This window comes from Pelodiscus sinensis, chromosome 6 (assembly GCF_049634645.1).
Source record: "Pelodiscus sinensis isolate JC-2024 chromosome 6, ASM4963464v1, whole genome shotgun sequence".
Classification (NCBI taxonomy): Eukaryota; Metazoa; Chordata; order Testudines; family Trionychidae; genus Pelodiscus; species Pelodiscus sinensis.
Window position 1 is genome coordinate 61329682 of NC_134716.1, and position 22361 is coordinate 61352042.

The window sequence follows — 22361 nt, forward strand, 5'->3', positions numbered from 1 at the left end:
CTGGAGGCCTCCTATTTCAATATAAGTGTATACACAGCACTTATTTCAAAATAGCTATTTCGAATTTGGCATTATTCCTCATGGAATGAGGTTGACCAAATTTGAAATAAGCGCTCCGCTATTTCGAATTAATTTCGAAATAGCAGTTTGGCTGTGTAGACACTAGTAAAGTTATTTGGAAATAACAGCTGTTATTTCTAAATAACTTTGCTGTGTAGACATACCTTTAGAGAGGAGCCATGCTTCCCCTTTTTGGATGTGCAAATTTGTGCTAACAACTTCTATTACAAGTAGAGGAAATTATTTGTCTTATAACAGCATTGCATCATCCTCAAACCATTCTACATGTACTTGATTAACTATGTATATGAGTGTATGTAAGTTTACTGTGTCTTTTTGTTCTTAAAATAATGTAGAATGCCAGAACATGAGTCAAACTCTCTATCAAGAAAATTCAGCAAGTTTGGATCCATAGGTTATAAACATCGGTACAGGTAAATTATTTCACCTTAAAATCTTTATATTCAGATAATTTCTTCCACCCTCCCCCCCCAAAAAAATGTTAATCAAAACATGCTAGTTCACAGATTATATACAGTGCGAGCCGCAAGGACAGATTTCTTGGTCTGACTGAACTGGGAACAGGAACTGGGAAGGGGCCACATCTGCTTTGCGGCTTCCTGATCCATGAGGCTAGCTGGGGACCAGTAGAGCCCATAGCACAACATAGAGGAGCCTCAGGGATGTTCTAAATTACGTCCAACCCATGGCCTGATGGAGATGGTCTAATAATTGTGGATCGCATGCAGAGATCTAGCAATAGGGATGGTGCAGAACTATATGAAACTCCGCCGACTATGGGCATCCCTCAGATCTGTTAAACTGGCTTTACAGCCCTTAGTGATGCCAGAGCAATACAAATGAACTATAGGATCTAGTCCTTTTTGGCTGAGGGAAGGGGTAGATCAAACCAATCTGCTAAATTAAAGGTTTTGTTGTTTAATGGTTGGGGCACAAGATTTGGAGTCAAAAGGCATGTGCTTTAGAACCAGGTTTGCCATATGTATCCTGTGTGACCTTGTGTTAACTTCCATGTGAACTGCAGATGTTCACCGCCTCTGGGAATCAGGCCACTTACTGGCTCAGGCCAGCAGTCAGGAGTGTGAATTATTTGTCAGTTTAAATCTGAAAATGTTTAATATCTTTCCTGAGTTTGGTAAACACAGGAATGCTTAGGTTTTAATTTTTTTTCCCATAATGTCTAAAAGAAAAAAGAAAAATGTGAGAGCTGCACTGGGTATTCAGGACAGTATGCTTTTCAGGAAGAAGTACATATATTTACAGACTATGGCCTAATTCACATTTACACACATTTACTGTAGTCATGTGTGTCAGAGTTTTAAAAGGGGTGTAAATATAAATGCTCACACCGCTATGTTCCTTTTACATTGCTTTTGCAAAGAAAAGGGGCCTTGGCATAAATGAAAATCATGATATTTTGATGCTGACAGTGGCTTGTTGAAACCTTGCATCGCACTGAGTTTGGTGTCCCTTTATCATTCCCAGTGTGATGCTGTGAAATATTAGAGCAACTATTTGTTGCCTCAAACAGAGAAACATTAAAGGTGTATTTTAGTAAGACAAATGACTGTAAAAATTAATTCAGGACATTAAAATGAGAGCAATCAAATTACTTAACCTTCAAGCATCCAGTTTTCTTTTTTATCATGAGGCTCCCAAAAAAGGCCATGCTGTGTTGGCTACTGTCTTAGTTCTTAATAAAGCAGCATTTTGTGAGGATTCTGGGATTGCTTCCTTACACTCAGTTGGAAAAATACCAAATGCAGAAGAGATTGGCATGATCTGTTGACAGTTGCGCCAAGGTTTGATTTGAAACAAGATCACAATGAATAGCATTGCCATTAATACCACACAGCCTGCTGTGTGAACAGGAACATTAGAATTTGAATGAAGGTTCCATGGGTAGCGGATGGATGACTAATTCACTGTGCTTTCCCAATTCAGCACAATTTCTCTAAGTAAAAATGTTAAGTGGCTTTAAGGTTCAGTTTGCAATATTCTACTTATCCATCGTATTGATTTTCAAGTGGCAGGACAGCTTTGCAGATGAGTAGAGAACTTTCTGTCCAGCTTCCTCGGCCTGACCAAAATGTTGAAAGAAGTCGTAGTAAAACTTATCCAAAAAGAATGGCCCAAACTCAACAGCCTGGTAAGCCCTGTTTGAACTTTTCTGTTTATTTTGTCAAAAGAGAGGCTTTTTGTTTGACCAAAGATGTTTCACTCTATTTTCAGGAAGCCAAGCAGTTATGACAGTAGCCTGGAGTTTCTCTTGAAATGTGTATTCTATTCTATTTTTTTACCCTGACATAAACATACCAGTATTACCTAGAGCTAAGAATCCAACTTTATGAATAAGTAATAAAGGAGTGTGGATTAGTGATAGAAGTGCATTTTTCTAGACTCAGATATACAGTGTTGTAGAGTAGCATGAAAATGTAATCAAAAGGCTGTTTTCCCAAAGGCTATGTTTGTAGCACATTGCAGTTTGTACAGTGGGTGTGAATTGCTGCTCACACTAGCATGCTGTAGTGTAACTTTCTCCTGTGGACACTGCAGTACACATAAAAAGGTACCTAGTTCTAAGTCCTATTTTAAAGAGCATGTCATTAGTCTAAACTTCTATTTTGTGCTTGCAATATCCACATGGGGGAGTTACAGTGCAGCATGCTAGTGTACACTGCAATTCACATTCCTGCGACCTGAAATGTAGACCAGTCCAAAGACTTTCTGTGAACAAAGAACATTAGACCTACATAATTTTTCTGGGATCCCAGAATCATGCAGCAGCACTGCTTCACCCAACCATTCTTCTCCTCACTGCTTTTCTCCAGTATAGTACAACTATTCTAATATCACTTGTGTTTATTTTGCTGTTAGATTTAAGTTGCCACCCTCTCTCAGATTTTCAGTCTGCTTTAGATTTGTATGTTGAAAACTAATAACTGCATTGTCAAAATGTCACAGGGAAGCTGGTTGGGGATATTTAGGACTGCAGGAGTTGTCATCAACATAATAAACAGTTCATGATTTTAAGATTTTTAGGCCTTTATCCCTACAAGTATTTATGCATGTACTTAACTGTACACCAGGGGTTGGCAACCCTTCTGAAGTGGCATTCCAAAATTTAAACCTCCTGCTCTGGGCCGTGCCACTCTCCCAGGAGAGGGGGAGGGGTTCTCTCCACTTGGTCTCCTGCCCTGGGCTCCTCACCGGCTTTCCCTGTGGGGAGGGAAGGAGCAGTGTGCGCTTCCCTGGAAGCTGGATACAGTGCAGAGCCTTGGGGCTTTCCCCTCCCCCCCCTACAGGAAGCCGGCACTGGCTCCAGTCCTGTGGGGGCGTGATGCTGGATCGCCAACATGGGTTGGGGTCAGGATGGCTTGGGGGGAGGATCAGGGAAATTGGTGAGGTGTGGTCTGTGGGTGACCCTGGGGCATCCAGCCCTGTTTGGGGGTGGGGTCTCATGGAGGTTCAGTCCATGGCGCCCTCACTTTTCTGCCAGGGACTCAGATGCCCAGGGGCCAATGCGGCTTTGGGGGAGGGGAACCACCCACATATTTTTCTCTACCCTCAGCCACCTCCGCCACCACCCAGCCCTGGGGCCAGAGCCCGGGCAGCGCTCACCCTGTAGGCCAGTGGTTCTCAAACTTTTTGGTCCATGGACTACCTGGCTCAATGAAAACCTTTCTGTGGACCACCAGTTGCTAATGGACACTCACCGTTAATTACATAATTAGCCCAAGCCATTTTGCTAGTGTTACAGCTAAGAAGAATGGTTTAATTTACATTATTAAACAGATTAAGCATTTAACTTACTCGTGTTAGTTTATCAAACGTCATTTTAAATAAAGTAAAATATTAATTTATGTCTAACACAAAAAGTGTCAATGTTTTCTTTACTTATGGCAGGGGTGGGGAACTATCAGTTGGAGACCACACAAGTGAGAAGCAAAAAAACTACTCCAAAACCCCTGAGTCCTCTGAGCCTGACCCCATCACACCCCAGTCCCCAATTCCCCCGTAATATCCTCATCCCGGCCCCCACTTTACCTGGCCCTTACGACCATACCCCTCCCATGGGGGAGGGGAGGTCCCGGCTCTGTTCAGGGTCCCTGTGCTGCCTGGTGGAAGCAGGTGTGGAGTTGGGGCAACTCTCAGGAGTACTGGCGGGAAGACTCCCCCAACCCATTGCTTCTTTTTCATCCAGACCCCGACTGCCATATCACCCCCTAGCCCTCAACACCCCAGATCCCCCCTGCCCATCTCACACGGTGGCAGCTGCTTAGGGATGGTCCTGGCCAGGTCCCGGGGGCAGGGCAGTCTGTTCCCACCCCCCATAGCTGCGGGTCCCCACATGCCAATGGGGCTGGGGCGGGTGGAGCAGCAGCGAGCATGCTGGTGTGGGATCTCAATCCTGCAGCTCTGGACAGGGTCCCTGGGCCTCCCAGTGGAAGCAGGTGGGGAGCCAAGGCAGCTCTCGGGAGCACCGGGGGCGGACTCTCCCACCCCACTGCTTCCTTCTCCCTGTCCTATGTCAGAGGCTGGGCCACCCAGACTCTGCTCTCAGGTTTGGAGGGTAACCAAGAAGACACAAATCACTTAATGTGAATAAATGCATGGTTTATTAGATATTACAGGTGATATAAAAAGAAAACAACAGAAGGCTTACAACATTCCTTGGCTTGCTAGGGACTCCGACTCAGCAAAGAATGGACTCCTGGCCAGGTTCGAAAGGCACTTCTGGACAGTTCCAAGTCCTTCAGGAAGTCCAAAGGGCGCTGGCAACAGTAAACAATATATAGTCTGTACACAAAATTCTAGAAGCAGCAACTATGTGCAGAGAAAAAAACCTCCAAAACCAAACACCTACCTCCGTGAGAAGATTCCCACAGACAGGCTTGTTTACCCCAAAGCTTATCTAAACTATGCGGTGAGCCTATCTCGCTAACAACCTAGCTAGCTGGGAATTTTCCTTGCTAACAGCAGGCCAAAGCCTGTTTTCTAGTTTGCAGACGTGAGAACTGGGAAGATTGACTACTCCTCGAAATACAATGGTTTTTCAACCACAACACTTCCCCAGTTCCCCTGCATGTTGTCGGGGTTGGGATGGGCGGAGCAGTAGCAGCTCATATGTGGGGGTGAGGTTGCAGTCCTGTGGGGTAGGCTGTCCTGGCTCTGTGTGGGTTCCCTGTGCTTCCCGGTGGAGGCTGGTGAGGAGCTGGGGTGGCTCTTGGGAATATGGGGGTGGTGGATGTGAATTGGGGCTTTCTTTATCTTCCCCCCTTCTGTGCCTGGAAACTAGAGCTGGTTCTCCAAGCCTCACAGCTGTGCAGGCCCTGGAGAGGTGGGAGCTGAGCTCATGCCACGGATTTCATGTTGCATTGAATATCAGCTCAAGTGCCATTTATGGCACACGTGCCATAGGTTGCTGACCCCTGCCTTACACAAATGAGTAGATGTATTGATTTCAGTAGCATTACCCAGGTGCATAAAATTAAACAAGTGCACAAGTGTTTGCAGGTCTGAGGATTTAGTCCACAATATTTGAAAATTTAGCAAGTTTTTCTTCATACTAAAAGTTGAAATATTAGAGGTATTCAAAAGCACCAATTTTTTGTACGTAGTCTATACTGATACTTACATAGTGAAACAATAGATTTTTACTTTTTAATCTTAATGTTGTCTTCAGTGTTCCTGGAAGCTGCGGGGCAGCACAGCTTCACAGGTGAATAATCAGCCCTGCCCAGTCAGAGGTTCAGAGCTCTGTGCATGCTGCTGACTGAGTGGGGCTGATTAATCACCTGTGAAGCTGTGCTGCTCCTCAGTTTAGAGGGAACATTTTGGTTGTCTTTAATATTTTTTTTTGTTATATTTTCTGATATTTGTACCTTCATCTTTGACAAAATTTTTATGGAATAAATAAGGAACGCTAAAGTAAGAAATTTACTCAGAACAAATATTAAAGAGAACAAAAAACAACCCCCCCCAAAACAAACAAGCAAATCTGAATCCTAACAACATTGAAAGCCAACTTCTTGAACATGGAATAAATGCCAGTGAGTCGTTATCTTAATTTATTCCTGAATCATTTGCAGTTGTAGAATGGTAATGTTTTATGAGAACACTGTTTAATCATCTGTTCCACCTTAAGTTGAGAGCTTTTGAAAATCCTATCAGTATAGTTGTTGTTGTTATGATTTATTTATTTCCTAGTTTATTTACTATTACTATTTACTATTACTACCTAAATAGTTATCTAGGGTTTAGAGCAGGGCTACTCAACACAAGGCCTGGCCCACAGCCCGTTTGTTTGCAGCCTGCAGGGCAGTTTGGGTTTATGTGGGGCTCAACGTTCAGCCCTTGGGTTTATGTGGGGCTCAACAAAAAAGTAGTCAATGTAATGGTCTTCTGTTGATATGTGTTTTAGTAGTTACATTCCTGGACTGTCATTGCTCATTAAAAGTGCTGTCATGTGGGTGGAAACTGGGGTAAATATTGCATTTTATTAATATCAGCAGAACTGACATAAATGGGGCCTTTGTGTTGTGTAGTCTTGTCTTAATCTTTGTATTCATGCCTGTCAGTATGAAAAAAGCTATTTGCATGTATATGTAACCACATGTAAGTTGCAGCCCTTGGCATGTGCTATGAGTATCATTGTGGCCCCCGGAGCTTCCAAAGTTGAGTAGCCCTGGTTTAGAGCCTGGATTGGGAACTAGGAGGGCTGGATTTTAATCCTAGCTCTGCCACCAGGTCTTGTGGACTTGAGTTAATCAATCAATCTCTCTGCCTCAAGTACCCCAACTGGAAACATTGAGATGATAATGGCCACTACTGTACCCACTTTGCATGGGGGGGTTATGAGTTTTAATTAGTTAATGTTTAAATGCTTAATACCTATAGAGTGAGATTTTTAAAAGCACTCAGCATTGGTCTTACTTTGCTCCCATTAAAGTCTGTAATAGATTTAAGAGCGGAGTGAAGCCAACATGGAGAGCTTTTGAAAATCCTACTAATATAGTGCCCTATAAAATACAGCTGTTTGTTCTCATCATTATGATGTGATTATTTCCTAGTTTGTTTACATAGCTATTCATATCACGGGGCAGATGTTCCTCTACTGTATAAACAACAGTGAGAGGGGAAAACTGCACTGGAGACCCTGATAGATTTTCTTTGTGTTTTTTCTCATCTTTTCCACCCAATGAAGAAGCTTATAGTCGTCTGGATCCAGGAATGTTCTGTGCTGGTTACAAGTCCCACTTGTTTGACATGTAAGCAACAGTTAGTGCTTCCAACAGTAGCATTACTTCCCCCTCTGTGCTTATTAGTGGCAGCCCTCAAGAGGGCGTAAAACTGCTTTACCACTCTCAGAAAGGTGAGCAATTTACAATATGTGATGGTGTATATTAGGGGTGGGGAACCTTTTGGGGGCTGAGGGCTGCTGACCCACAGAAAAATCAGTCTAGCCGAGGGGAGGGCGAACAGTGGGGACTGGAGTGCTACGGTGGTCTCCGCAGTGCTGAGGGGGAGGAACCCTGAGCCCCAAGGGGCCAGATCCAGGCAAACTGGAGACTGCCTCTGGACCCTGGCCTTAGGTTCGCTGCCCCTGGTGTATACATGGAGAGCGACTCCTTCGTTTACAGGCTACTTCACAGTTCTGCTTGATGATGTAGAGGTGTGTAGGTGCATAAATATGTGACAGATAGCTTCCTCTTGCAGCTAAGACAATGCCTACACTATGAGCTAGGGCTGGGGCTCCCCAGCTCATGCACATGCTTGTACTAGCTCTCATCAAGCTAGCATGTAGCCATGGTAGCACTGCTTGTGGCAGCAGAGGCATGGCTGAGCTGTGCCAAGTACAAACTCACTGCAAACTGGTGGGCGTGTACTTGGCATAGTTCAGACGTGTCTGCTGTCACAATCAGCACTACCATGGCTACACTACTATTCATACACATGATAGCTTGGTGAGAGCTAGCGTGAATGTGTGTACGTGAGCAGAACAGTGCATCCCTAGCTCACGCTGCTGGTCCTACGCTCCCTGCAGGGCTTTCTTTTGAAATGTGCAGGAGCCCCTGTACGTTTCAAAGGCTCAGGTGCCACAGGGAGTGTAGGGCCAGTCCCCTGCTGGGCCCCTGCAGGGCTCTTGCTACAGTTGAAAGTTGGAGGTGCCCTAATAGACTAATTGGATAGTCAATAGAAATCCCATCGATTATTTGATTAGTTAATCTAAATTTAACATTCCTAGCAGAGACATGTATTCAGTTGCACTCTTCTTTGTTTCTGATGATAGTTTGTAATAGATTTCATTTCCCTCTTCATCTCTCTCCAGTTTTGCAGAAAAATGCATGGCTACTTAGTGATCCTGTCTTCTGTAACAACTCTCCAGTATCCATTGAGTATGGGCACTTGAGTGCCTTCTTTTCCACTCTTTTTGTTGTTGCAGTGGCAGATGTTCTATGCTCATTGATAGTTGGTGTCATTTTTCTATGGTTGTGAGGAAATAGACATGTTCTGTGTCCATGATTGCCTGTAATGGTGTGCAAAATCCCCCAACTAGTGCAGATCTATGTTTTGTTGACTTACAAAATTTGGTAGCACTATTTTTAATAAAAATGTTTTCCCCATGGCCATGTACAAATGCGCATATCTGTAGCCTCTTTCTCTGTGTAGATTATTTGATTTTTAATTTAACTTATGTACTTAGTAAACCATTTATTATCAAATGAGTCCAGAAGTGTAGCCACGTTCTGTTAGCGGGTGTGCTTTACCTGTAAATGACTGTCCTCAAAAATGAATAAATGCTGCATATATCACTTAGCCTCTTAGGGAAGATGAAAGAGCAAGAACATTCTCCATGGAGAGCAAGAAGCATTACAAAAGAAAGACATGCATGTTCTTCTCACAGGCAGTCCTGACAGTTGTAACATTCTTGCATATAAATTATCATGTTTGAAACCTTTTTTTAGGGGGGTCATGGACACTGATAAACAAGGTTACCCCCTTTCTCTGCTTAAAAAAAGTCTGCCAATGCCTGAGGGCAGGTTAATAGTTCTCTTTAATTCTGGATTATAATGGGATGCCTCATGTGACAGGCTCTGCTACATCTCATTGGTATAAAACCCACACTTTTCAAATAGATTCTTTCTTCAATGCAATTGTGTTGAGTCCAGTTAGCCTAGTAAATTAATTCAGCCTCACTTGATTAATATTATGCATCATTTGATAAAAGTATGGGCTCATAGCACACTTTAAATCCCACATGATCATTCTGATTTAGGAGATGAGCCTGGTAGGATGAAGCAGTGTTATGAGTTATTTAAAGCTTTCCCTGCTTAATGTATCTGGGGGAGTAATATGACATAGCTTATTAAAGTAAATACAGTTCTTTAGGATAGTTAGAATTATACCAGTTGTTGTCATGAACACTAACTATTCATAGTGTTATAATATTTTCTGATGTGGCATAATAGAACTAAACATGCATTGTTCACCATTTTACACTGATTTATTTGGCTTGATTTTGGCTTGATTTTGCCTATCTCATCATGTGAATTATACATTCCTTGAAGTGATTTATGCCTAGCACCATTTATGTTAGCAGCATGCTGGGAAGGGTTTGACCTTTTATAAAGGAAAACAGAATTATATTTACAAAAATGGTTCTCCAAGTCATTTTTACACATAGTTCTTACCCAATACAAGATGATAACCTCTTGTATTTTCCCTCTTTCTCCCTCCTGGCTCTATAAAAAACATAACAGTATCCTTTCTGCATCCTGCTCAGTTAGCTGAGTTTAGGGCTAGATTTGTGCCTGGTGTTTGTGTCCCTCTATACAAGGGATGGCACAGTCAGAGTTCCCATAGTGGTGGGGATTCTAGGAGGGAATGAGGATGGAGAGCCATGGCTATGGATAGTGCATTATGCACATTCCTCCACACACCTAGGCATTCTGGAGGGAACTGTGCTTCCTGAGTCACCTATTCCAGAGTTCCCCTTGGGGTCGATCTGCTCCACATTCCCTTCCACTTGGGACTGTGTGTAAATCTCACAATCTAGCCTGTAAAATTCCTGCTCCCTCCCTTATTTCAGAAAAATAAAATTTCCTCCCTCCACCCTCAATATTTTTAATGGTCATGACTGGCTGTCATTGCTGATTATATATAAACATTGAATTTACCATGTGTTGTCCATTTCCTGTTGTTTTGTAATGGCAGAGTTAGGTATCCTGTGTAGCACTGAGTAGTACTTGCCTGTCACATGGCCCATTATCACTTAGTAAACTCATTAGCATGTAAGCCAGCAATTGAACCCCATGTTAGTGGGAACAGGTGCTAAGAGGATAATGATGGAAGCCTTTATTTTTGTGTGTGCTTGTTGAATATATTTGGGGTTTAAAATAGAGATCAGAGTGGAGAGTGAACATAGTAAACAGAGGGAAACTTCAGGTTTATTCCTAAAAATATTCATTAACAATTATCAGGTTCTCTGGATGGGATAGACCGTTAGATTTTTTTCTCAGGAACCAGATTAGTGTAGTACAAAATAATTCCTCTTCTTATCCCTTAATTAAAACATCACATATGTTAGCCATACAGGTATTAGAGAAAAATCAGACAAGGAAGCTTTAATTTCTGTGTATTTGACATGTATCTGTTCCATTAAAAGGAATGACAACTGGCTTTTTAGTGATCTATTTTATTGCAACACACAAAAAGATAGCAGCCAAGGCCCATTAAGAGATTTGTGGACTCTAAACATATGCTAGATACTTGTAATCTGTGAACCAAATATAAAAAACCTATTTAGATCTCCTATTACACTGGTTTCTTCCTGGTGTGTCTTCATTGTCTCCACCAGGGTGTTACTCTGATTTTCATCGGTTTAAATGAGATCAGAATCAAGGCCTCATTTTCTTTTTATATTTTTTTCTATAAAACTTTTAAGTCAGAGGGTTTTAGAGCAATAAATGGGCCATGTTTGATCACATAAGTTAATGTTTAGCACTAACCAATGTTTATTTACTAAGTAGATTTTCTATTAGATTTTTTTCTTCTTTGGAATTTGGTGCCATATCACTGCAGTAAAATTCCAAAGGGTATAACATAAACATTAAACACCATACTTTAATTTAAAGAGAGAGAGAGAGAACACATTTTGTCTTTATCCTGATTCTGCAAATCTGCTTTTCTCCATGCCAAATACGCATACAAAATATTGATAATTATCTTTAGGCATTTCAGGCTGCTAACAGGCCAGGTTATAGGTTTGGAGAGTTTCCTTCATAGGCTCAAGTCTGGGGTATGACTATCTCACTGCTCTGTGCTCTCATTCATTTCCTGGTTTAATTCAGTTGGGTAAGGGTTACAGTTAACTTCTGCATTGGTCATAAATCCTAAAAGCAATTAGTGGAGCAGTAATTAGGATTGTTCTTCCTTTTGTGATCAGAATGGCATTTGGTGCGGCTTTCAAAATGCAGGAGACTAGATTTTCTGATGAAAAGGTTATTTGTCCTTTTTAAAAAAAAAATGTTTCATAGTAAGAGCTCCTTATTTTCCTATGGATAGTATTTATGTGACTTCATCTACTGCTACTCAAAGATTTCTATTTTACTCCATAATGAAAATGCAAAGTAGTAGATGCAAAATACTATTGTTATGATGTAGGAGAAGTCCAGTTTAGGTGCTGACTGGAAAATCAGGCTATGAATATTTACACTGCTGTAGCGCGCACACCTTGTCTGACCAGGATTAGACCCTGATCTACTAGGCACTGTGCAACACAGTCCCTCACCTGAGAATATTATATACCATCATATGATACTACAAGGCACATCTCATTTGTTGTAGGTGGTATTGTCACATTTTTATCATTATCTCAGAATAATCACTGTGTCCAGATCTAGAGTTCAGACAGCTTCCCAATTCAGATAAGTATTTAGCAAAAAAAGGCCTTATTATCCTCTCACATGCAACCATGAAAATTAAGAGAAACTCCAGTGGAGTTATGATGGTGTGATTTTGATAGGTGAGTCAGAATCATAACAAAAATCTTCATCTTGCAACAATAGAACTAGTTTTACCAGACTCTCTTTTTTGTGCCATGGAAGTTCTCTGATTATAGTTGCAATCCTGGTACAAGTAGGACAGTCCTCTTTGATTTGATGTCCCAGTTTCCAGGGAAATTCTTTTGTGATGACCGATGTGGGTTTTTTCATTTAATCAGTCAAAAAAATTTAATAACTACAAAATATTTGTTCAAGATATGATGCTATGGGATAGAAGTGGCTCTGTGCTTGCCAGGAACAAACAGTCCAGTGGAATGAGTGTTCAGTGTAATGAACACTGTTGGGAATAAAGAGAAAAATTTAATGAGGATGAAAAATATTAAACTTAAAGTGAAGGTTAACAAAACTTGCTCGGTGTTGTATTTAGAAAAGATTGTTACTGGACTATCCTTCTCTCTGAAAAATATGCAATTATTGAGTAACCAGCATACCAGAAGTAATTAAAAAGTATTTTGTATGATTAGATTTTGACCCTAAGAAATGTTGCCATAGAAAGGTGCTAGTTCTTGATTTTGAAAATATAATCATCTTATAACTGTTACTTCTATAAACTGTAACATCTTTACCTTTTATAGAATGACACTAAAGGATGTGAAAGTCTTTCCTAACTTTGCTTTTTTTGTTTTATTACAATGTTGATTTTGCCTTTTTTACACGAGAGAGAGAGAGAGAGAGAGAGAGATCTCGTTGAGGGAAAATATAAACTCCAGAGACTACTGGTTTGGGAAAAAATTTAATGTTTTATTTAACAGTTCCAATTTAAAAATTAAACTTGTGAAGCAGTTGTCTAGACTATGTTCTAATTATCTTAGGTATTTTTAAAACATCCACATACAAAAATCCATCAAGTTTCAATATTTCTGGCTAATAACATATAGCACAGTGCACAAAGTATCCAAGAAAGTTTTTTTTCCCTTTTGGTATCACTATGCTCTCTTCTCATTAGTGGGTTTAAATACAAACACCGTATTTGGATAATGTGAAGGGACTGAATTTGATAAAAAACAGACATGAGTCTAAAAGACTCCAAAAGTTATTTAAATTTAGAGTTCTTAAAACTGAATAATCTATTTAAATTCCACAGCAGAAGTTGCCATAATAAGGATTACTGTAAAAGGAAATCAAACCATGTACACCAATCCTGTGGGAAAGTTCAGATAATGCTAAAAAAGTTCAGAATTGAATGGACAAAGATACCTATTACATGGTCTTTAGTAATAGCAGATAAATCAAAGCAATAGGATTAGAGTTAGAACTGTTTAAGAGTCTACTCTGAATCCAGAACCACAACACAGTTTCTACCACCAGTCACAGAATCATCAAAGGCTGCAAAGGGCAAAGCATGCAGGCCCATCCACCTCAAAAGTAGCCATCCAACTTCCATCCGCTAGGTAACAGTTCCTTTTGACAGGACACTTGAAAGTTGTGGTGACAAAAGAGCCATCCCTGCCCATTTTGAAATTATTTTTGGTGGTGATTCTATGAACAAGAAGTTCAACATATTGTTTCAGAACAGCACAAGGGCAGGGCTCAAGGCACAGTGCCATCCTACTGTTCTAGACAGGCCACTAGAGGTATGTCTTCCCTCCCATGCCTCTAGTATCCCAGGTTCTATGGAAGATTTGTCACAACAAAGCACAAGTCATTCTTATCTCACCCTATTGGGCCAGACAGTTCAAATGTGCAAACCTCCCACAAATGTTAGTCTGTCAACCCAACAGCATTCAGTCCTTCCCAAAACTGTTAACTCAGGAGAATGGCAGGATTAGACATCCTAAACCATACACTCTTTACCTTGCGCCGTGGTATTTTGATGGGTGTCAGACCTAGAGTGTTTCTGCTTGGAGGCTGCTCAAATTATTTTTAATTACAGTGGGAAAGATTTTACCAGAAAATGTTATGTAGCCAGATGGAGACATTTCTCTATTTGGGGTGCACCAGAACAAGTTATCATAAGGGCTTGCAAGTATTCCTGCTGTTTTTGCCTGTTTCCTAACACTTAAGACATTGGGTCTGTCTTTTAGCTTGTTGTGGGTCCATTTAGCACAGTTCTGTAGAAGATGGCTATTCTGTTTTTACTCACCTAGTAACAATTAATTGTCGAAGTGTCTATGAAGTAGTGAAGCCATCACCACGGTGGAACCTCAATCTCCTACTTTCAGCGCTTACTGGGCCTATTTTGAACCATTGCTCATGTGCTTTATGTCCCATCTGTCTATTAAAGTCATCTTCTTTGTAGACATTAGGTCAGTCAGGAGGAGTGGTGAGCTGGGGGCCCTCATGGCCAAATTCTATACATTACATTTCATAAAGAGAACATATCTCTTTGCCTCCACCTGAAATTTATCCTAAAGGTAATTTTCAAATTCCCAAATAAACCAGTTGATTCACTTAATGGTGTTCTTCTCAAAACCTCATGCCTCCAGTGAAAAGAGTAAATTTCACTCTCCTGATGTCAGAGGAGCACTGATGTTCTACCTGCAAAGAATGGAACAATTTAAAAATTGCCCAGACTATTTGTTGCAGTAGCAGAATGAGCATGCAGACAAAATATATCCGCTCAGAGAGTCCATGAGTGGGTTTCTGACTGTAGCCTTCTTTACTATTAGTTGATGCATTTCATTCCCCTCTGTGGGATGAGGGCCCATTCTACTAGAGCACAGGTAACCTGAGTAGCATTTCTTTGAAAAGTGTCTACGTTGGACATATCTCATGCACCACGGGAGCCCACCCCACCTGATTGAGCCCCACACAACCCATCCTGAAGCCCTGCACATGCAGGAGGCAGGTGGGGGAAGGACACCATGGACTGGACCCCTGTGGGACACCCTGGGGTCACCTACCCACCCACCTCCACCTTGGTGAGCTGTGCCCAGCCTCCCTGCCTCTCCATTTCTCTGACCTCCCCTCCCCAGCCACCTTGAACCTAGCCCTGTTCCCAGGGGCATCTGCCTTCCCCCATCTCCCTGCCCCTGGTCAGACATCCTACCCCCAATCTGCTCCTGCACCCTCCTCCTTGGCCAGACATCCTACCCCCAGTCGTCTTCTGCACCCTACCTCCCACCCAGACCTTTCCCCCTTCTGTACCTCACCTCCCTCCCAGATCCTGTACCCCATCCCTATCCCACCTACTGGCAGCCCTGTCCCACACATTAAACCCCTCATTTTTGTCCCCACCCCAGAGCAGAAGGGTCCATTAAAATCCACTAACTCCAGAACCCCAGAAAATTATATCTGGCCTATGGGAAGCCCTAAACCTCAGTCCTCCCTGTCCCTTCCCCTCACACTGTGGGGCTGGAACACAAGAGGAGTGAGGTGTCTCAGGTGGGGGTTTTTGGAGGAGTTTTTTTGCTTCTCACTTGTGTCATCGCCAACTGATTTTTCTTTTCTGTGGGTCAGTGGTCCCTGACACAAGAAAGGTTCCCCGCACCTGCCATAAATAAAGAAAACATTGACATCTTTTGTGTTGGACATAAATTAATATTTTATTTTATTTAAAATGAAATTTGATAAACTAACATGAGAAATTAAACAGATTAAGTGCTTTAACTATTTTAAATCAAACTAGTCTCGCTAGCTGCAGCAGTAGCAAAATGGCTCAGGTGTAATTATGTAATTAACTGTGAGTTTCCATTAGCAACTGGTGGTCCATGGAAAGGTTTACACTAAGCCAAGTTGTTCATGGGCCAAAAAGTTTGAGAACCACTGGCCTAGATTAACACAGACACTACTTGCAAGATTTTCTGGTCTCTGTTGAAGTCACACATGTGGAATATCAATAGGGACCATACATCTTGAAGAACTTCTTGTTACAAGTATATAACCTCCATTTACCACACATTCTATCTGAGCGAGTGCATTTATTTCCTTGGACTCAGAAAAAGAATTAACTACAGTAACTTTGATATCATAGTGTGCTAGCTTTGAATGATGATCTTTTTTTATCTTATATACTTCTATTGGCAAGAGCAGCCTAATTACCTCTCCCACAAAACGAATAAAGCCAAACACCATAACTCCCTATAACATACTACCCTGACCTGCTTCCTCCTCATGTGGCTGACAGAGAGGAGATTGCCTTTTACTATTCTTATTATGTGTCATCTTTTAAATTTTGACCTTGAACATTTTGATCTATTGCTGCACCTTCAAAGAGGGAATGTTTGCAGTATTATTTGTTCTTTTAATAAGGTTGGGTTTTTTTTCCTGTAGTTTTCATATTCAGACTTAGTCAGGAAGAGTCTTTGGTTTTCCTACCTCCATTATTCTCCTTTTCCTTCCCCCCATTCTTTCACACTCCTGGTGCTGTTGTAGCATAATAGCTCTTAACCTGTACTAGAAAATAGAAACAAAGCTGTATTGATGAATGTCCATTGCTTCAAACAGATTACAGTCTCAGTTCTCTCTGATTATTCAATGAAGCATACTCAGAATCCCTAAATGCTGTCTTGAATTTTGTTTTTACAAATGGCTTCAAACGTAAATTGAACCTATCCAATATCATACAGTTTAGGGCCTGAGTCTACCTAATAATTATGCTTGTGTGACCAAAATAAAGAGCAGACAGAATCAGTCTTTGCCCTCAGAAAAATGCAAGGACTGCCCTCTCCTCACTTCCCTCTAAGATGCAGAGGACGGGGGTGGAGAAAGTGCCATAACTTGATCTTCCATATGCACCAGGCAGTAAAGTCATATGGAAAATAGTAAGCTGTGACCCTGAAAAAGGTGTATACTTAGCCTTTGCACATCCAGAAGCTCTGGGAGTCCGAATTCCTTCCACAGCTCCCTCTGTGATGGTTTTTCTGTGCATTGACCCTTACTGTGGGGTGTGCTTACAAGGCACAAATGAGCCTTTTCTAAATTTTAAACATTACTTCTAGTTATTACAACCCTCAAAAAGCTATTATTTCATACTATGACACTATAGAAGCTGTTCTTTTCAACTACAAAGCCTTGTGTTTTCTTCTGAGTAGTTTTATAGATGTCAGTCAATCTATAGCAGTGTGGAGAATTCTAAATTGACATCTTGCATTATCTTCGATATACAATACAAGTGCCCTGCCTAGATCTGCTTTACAAAATGGTTTGTGTATTCTGTCTCAGGCATTGAGAACAATTTTGAAGATAAGCTTTGTAGGAGGTGACTAAAACTGTCAGTGAGATGTAAAAAGGGAGTGTGAGTGGAAAGGAATGTTATTTTATAAAACCTGTGTGCAGCGGACAGAAACAGAAATCTCACCCAGATTATTTTTAGTGCATTGCTAATACCCTGGCTTAGGTTTAAAATGATTAATCTTACAGGGTGTACCATAGGTCTGACAACTTCTTAACTAGTTGCAAGTATCTTGCATTGTGATAGTACAATATCTTAATGCTATCCATTTTTTTTAAAAAGTATTGGAATAATTTTACTTTGCTCTGGCATCCACAAAAAAGTATTGGAATAATTTTACTTTGCTCTGGCATCCACATACTTCACTCTGTTAGATATTTACTCAATAGTCAAAATAGTTTTTCCTTGGTAGTTCTACAAAAAAAGCAAGACACCAGAAATATATATTGCACAGTATAGAAGCCAAACAAATCTTGATGATGGTAACAAATCTCAGGGTGTACTAGGTTAAATAGTTTTTCCTTTAATGACTTTGAAATGTGGACATTTATATACAGTGTAACATTTTTATATCACGTTGAGTTTGTGCCTTAACCTAGTGTGTTATATGTAAGTAAATCTGAGTTTAAAGTCTTTGTGCTCCTCAAAGTATAAATGCATGAACCTATTTCTTTGGATCCTGGAAGAGAGCTATGAAAAGAGAGACTGCTGCATTTTCCTCCCATTCAGTGGAAGTGTCTTCAGAGATTCCTCAGAATATTCCAGCCCTGCAGATGTGGGATGGATGGAACCAAAATGGGGAGGGTACCTGTCAGATTGTTAGGAATAAAGTGTTGCCAAGTGTCCTCTGGACACATGCCCCAGTCTCTGGCTGAACCCCTGTGATCCACGAGTATTGGGGTGTGTGTGTGGAACTAGCAGCTTGTGCTTCCTCAAATATGAAAGTAGCAAATGAACTATGAGTGCAGTTCAGAGTGCCCAATCCCCTCGGTGGTTTACATTCCCATTGATCAACATTGGGTCCTAACTTCCTGAGGGTGGGGATTGTGTCAGCAGAAATAAATAACTAATACATTAAAAATCTAGCTAATCCACACTCCACTAAAACTAAACTACACAAAATAAATGAACACAAAATAAAGTTTCATGAGCATTATGAAGTTTCACTCGTCACTTCTGCAGACTAAACAGACCCAACTCCCTCAGCCTCTCCTCGTAAGTCATATGCTCCAGCCCCCTAATCATTTTGGTTGCCCTCCGCTGGACCCTCTCCAATGCGTCCACATCTTTTTTGTAGTGGGGCCCCAGAACTGGACACAATACTCCAGATGTGGCCTCACCAAAGCCAAATAAAGGGGAATGATGACATCTCTGGATCTGCTGGCAATGCTCCTCTTAATGCAACCTAATATGCCATTAGCCTTCTTGGCTACAAGGGACTCATCCAGCTTCTCATCCACTGTAATCCCCAGGTCCCTTTCTGCAGAACTGCTACTTAACTGGTTGGTCCCCAGCCTGTAACTATGCTTGGGATTCTTCTGTCCCAAGTGCAGGACTCTGCACTTGTCCTTGTTGAACCTCATCAGATTTCTTGTGGCCCAATCCTCCAATTTTTCTAAGTCACTCTGGACCCTATCTCTGCCCTCAAGCATATCTACCTCTCCCCCTTAGCTTAGTGTCATCCTCAAACTTGCTGAGGGTACAATCCATCCCCTCATCCAGGTCATTAATAAAGATATTGAACAAAACCGGTCCTAGAACCGAACCTTGGGGCACTCCGCTAGAAACCAACCACCATCCTGACACTGAGCCGTTGATCACTACCCACTGGGCCCAGCCTTCTAGCTATCTTTCTATCCATCTTACCATCCATTTATCCAATCCACATTCCCTTAACTTGCTGGCAAGAATACTGTGGGAGACTGTATTAAAAGCCTTGCTAAAGTCAAGGTATATCACATCCACTGACTTTCCCATGTCCACAGAGCCAGTTACCTCATCATAGAAGCTAATCAGATTGGTCAGGCACTACTTGCCCTTTGTGAATCCATGCTGACTATTCCTAATCACTTTCCTCTCTTCCAAGTGCCTCAAAATGGATTCCTTAATGATCCCTTCCATGATTTTTCCAGTAACCAAGGTAAGACTGACTGGCCTATAGTTCCCTGGATCATCCTTCTTCCCTTTTTTGAAGATGGGCACTACATTTGCCTTTTTCCAATCATCCGGGATTTCTCCCGATCTTCACGACTTTTCAAAGATAATGGCCAAAGGCTCCTCAATGACATTTGCCAGCTCCTTCAGTACCCTCGGATGCATTAAGTCCGGACCCATGGATTTGTGTACGTTTAGCTTTTCTAAATAGTTCCTAACCTGTTGTTCTCCTCTAGGTTAAGGAGCTAGTATCTCTTGACTAGTTGCTTTATGGACTGCAGTCTGGGAACCAATATGATAGTAATTGTTTGTTTTTGTATTTCATAATATTGTAGGATATTCAATAGGAACATGTAAAGTTCTGCAAAGTAGCCAAAATATGTAGAAGAGCCACTAAAAGTTGGTTTGGGGTTTTGTTTTTTCTACAGGACCCAAAAGCATAAATCAGGTTCCAGGAAATATGGAAAATGGGGAAGAAGGAACCACTAAAATTATTGCACCTTCCCCTATAAAAAGGTACGTATAATGAGACCAGTAAGGTTTTATCATGACTTACTGATGAAGAGCTGTCCCAAAGTGTTGGATAGAAAAACAATTATACTAAATATTAGTAGTTTTTAAAGGCCAGGAAGAACCTTCATGGTCTCCTAGTTTGAACTTCTGCCTAACATGTTCAATTACTGAGTGACATCAGTAATTCCTGTATCAATCTTCTGGCTGCACCAAAGTGTATTGTTTAGAAAGACACACAGTCTCGATTTAAACAAAACCCACCAGATTATGGCATGAAAGACACTGCCAGGGTTGGTGTGAAGGTTCACTGCCCCCATAGGAGCTTCAGAAGGCAGGGTCAGTGCAGTAAAAAATGCAGAGGAAGAATGAACCCTGAGAAATCTTTTGAAAGGGTGCAGCATGTGTTCCTATTCGGTGTGTGGGTGTGGGAGGGGGAGGGGGAGAGAAAAGGTGGGCATGGTCCCATCTCACCCAAGCTGGCACTTTGGGAAATCTGGCACTGCTGTCAGTCCTTGCAGCTTCTGATAAGGCCAGGCATAATACTGACTAAAGTTTAAATACCTTTTGGACCAGATCATGAGTAAGTAATGATTAATTTACTAGTTGAGTAGTTGACTACTCCATTAGTTGATAAGCACTTCTGCATTCCTCCCCCTCCCCCCCCACTTCCACTGAGGCTCTTGTACATTTCAAAGGAGGAATGTGGAATTTCGTGTGTAGCCCAGGCTCCATGCTGCGAGGCCCCCACTGACCCTGGGCTCTGTGCTGTGCTGCTGATTTGAAATGTCACGCGAAGCTGGGGTCAGCTGGGGACACCTGGTCTCTACGTGTGGCAGCGCTACACAGCTGATCCTGGGCTCAGCTGTGTGCCGCTGTTGCTTTGAAAGCCGAGGTGGCATTTCAAAGGGGCGGTGCTGCCCCTTTGAATGCTGCCTCCACGTTCAAGTCCCCTCTCTTCTCCACCCTTTGCTGCCTCTATAAGAGGTAGAGGAGGGAGCAAAAGAAGGGGAATTGACTACTCAACTAGTTGACTGACTATCAAATAAGCATTTGCTTATCAGATAGTTGACTAATCCTTAACATCCCTAATCAAGAGCTGATATAAATGAGCAACACTTTCTGTTGAATAAAATGGTCCATTATCTTTGCTTTTCTCTTTCTCTTTACTTTTCAAAACTGAAATATACTTCTCCAGATATTCTTGAGAGAGAGAAAACCCATGTCTGAACATAACAAAACTGAAAGTCTAAAAAATGTTGCAGCAGACTCCCGTTGAAGTATATTTTTGAACAGTGCTAATAATTTGAAATTAAAAGAACTGGTTAAAACAATGACATACTATATTTTCTATTCCTTGCACTTTTTATATCTTGTGTCTTGTAGGCACTTATCAGTATAGAGGCTTGTTTCACATTTAGAAAAGATACTGAGAGAAGTTCCTCTAGCACGAGAGTTAAATAACAAAATTCGTAAAGTTCCTTGATTTTTTTCTTCCTCTCTGTATCAGCACTGAGAATTATGGGGACCAGACAGCATGCTTCCTCTGTGAGGCATTTACAGTTTGGGGCTTCATTCTAGTAATGGCCCCTTAAGAATGCTTATAAGGCATCTTTTATCAACTCTTCTCAGCTGAGTCTTCATAGCTTAGCATTTCATTCACTGCTGAAATAGATAGCTGGTCACCTGTGCATGAATGGTATAAAATCAAGATAAACCAGAAAAAAAACATCCAGGACTCCCTCATGAAATTCCAATGGTAACCTTTTCAAAGATAGTGAACAAGCTCAATCCCTTTTGCAACTGCATTCCTGAAGATAATGCCAGTATCTGAAGAGCTGTCATGCGCTAGCACTCTAGCTCTAAAATGTATATCTGCTCTGAATGAGAAGTGATTTAGAAATCTAATACTGTTAATTCAGCACGCAGGATTATTTCTCTCCCTCTCTCTCACCTTCTCAGGCTGTGTTGGACATGCATTTAAAGTCACGCCATCTTTCTAATAATCACCTCATTGTGTAATTGTAATGCTATGCTATGCAAAAAAACCAAAAAAAGTGGGGGAAGAGATTCCCCCAAAACACGATAGCGCCTGTTCATTAGGTTTATTTGCACCAACTGTAGTGAGTTGGGGTGAGAAATAGATTCTCTGCAAACATCTGAATTGAGAGCTAAATGGGTACAATATTAAGAAAAATATGATTAATCTTCTGAAGTGACCTTGTTTAAATGTTTGAGGTTTTTTTTCTGCTGCCTTGCTGGTAGCTTTGCAATTTTTACACTATATGAGAATGTAATGCTTAACTCAATGACCTGGAGTAACAAAAGGCCAAGGTTAAAAGTGAGTCTGTTAAGGGAATGACAAACCTTACCCTTCAAGTGAAGCAAGCTGACTTGTGTTTCTATGCAGAAGTCGCTGTTGATAGTTTGTATTT

At 41.4% G+C, this 22361-nt stretch overlaps 1 protein-coding gene across 5 annotated transcripts in view; it reads left to right on the top strand.

Annotated features, from left to right (window-relative positions):
- EPB41L4A (erythrocyte membrane protein band 4.1 like 4A) overlaps positions 1 to 22361 on the top strand; it is a 181512-nt gene that overhangs the window by 118761 nt on the left and 40390 nt on the right. For all 5 annotated transcript variants that reach the window (XM_075932021.1, XM_075932019.1, XM_075932023.1 and 2 more), the window contains 3 exons: positions 417 to 494; positions 2109 to 2230; positions 19845 to 19932. In XM_075932021.1, the coding sequence (XP_075788136.1) occupies positions 417 to 494; positions 2109 to 2230; positions 19845 to 19932 (288 nt within the window). The remainder of the gene's footprint in view (positions 1 to 416; positions 495 to 2108; positions 2231 to 19844; positions 19933 to 22361) is intronic.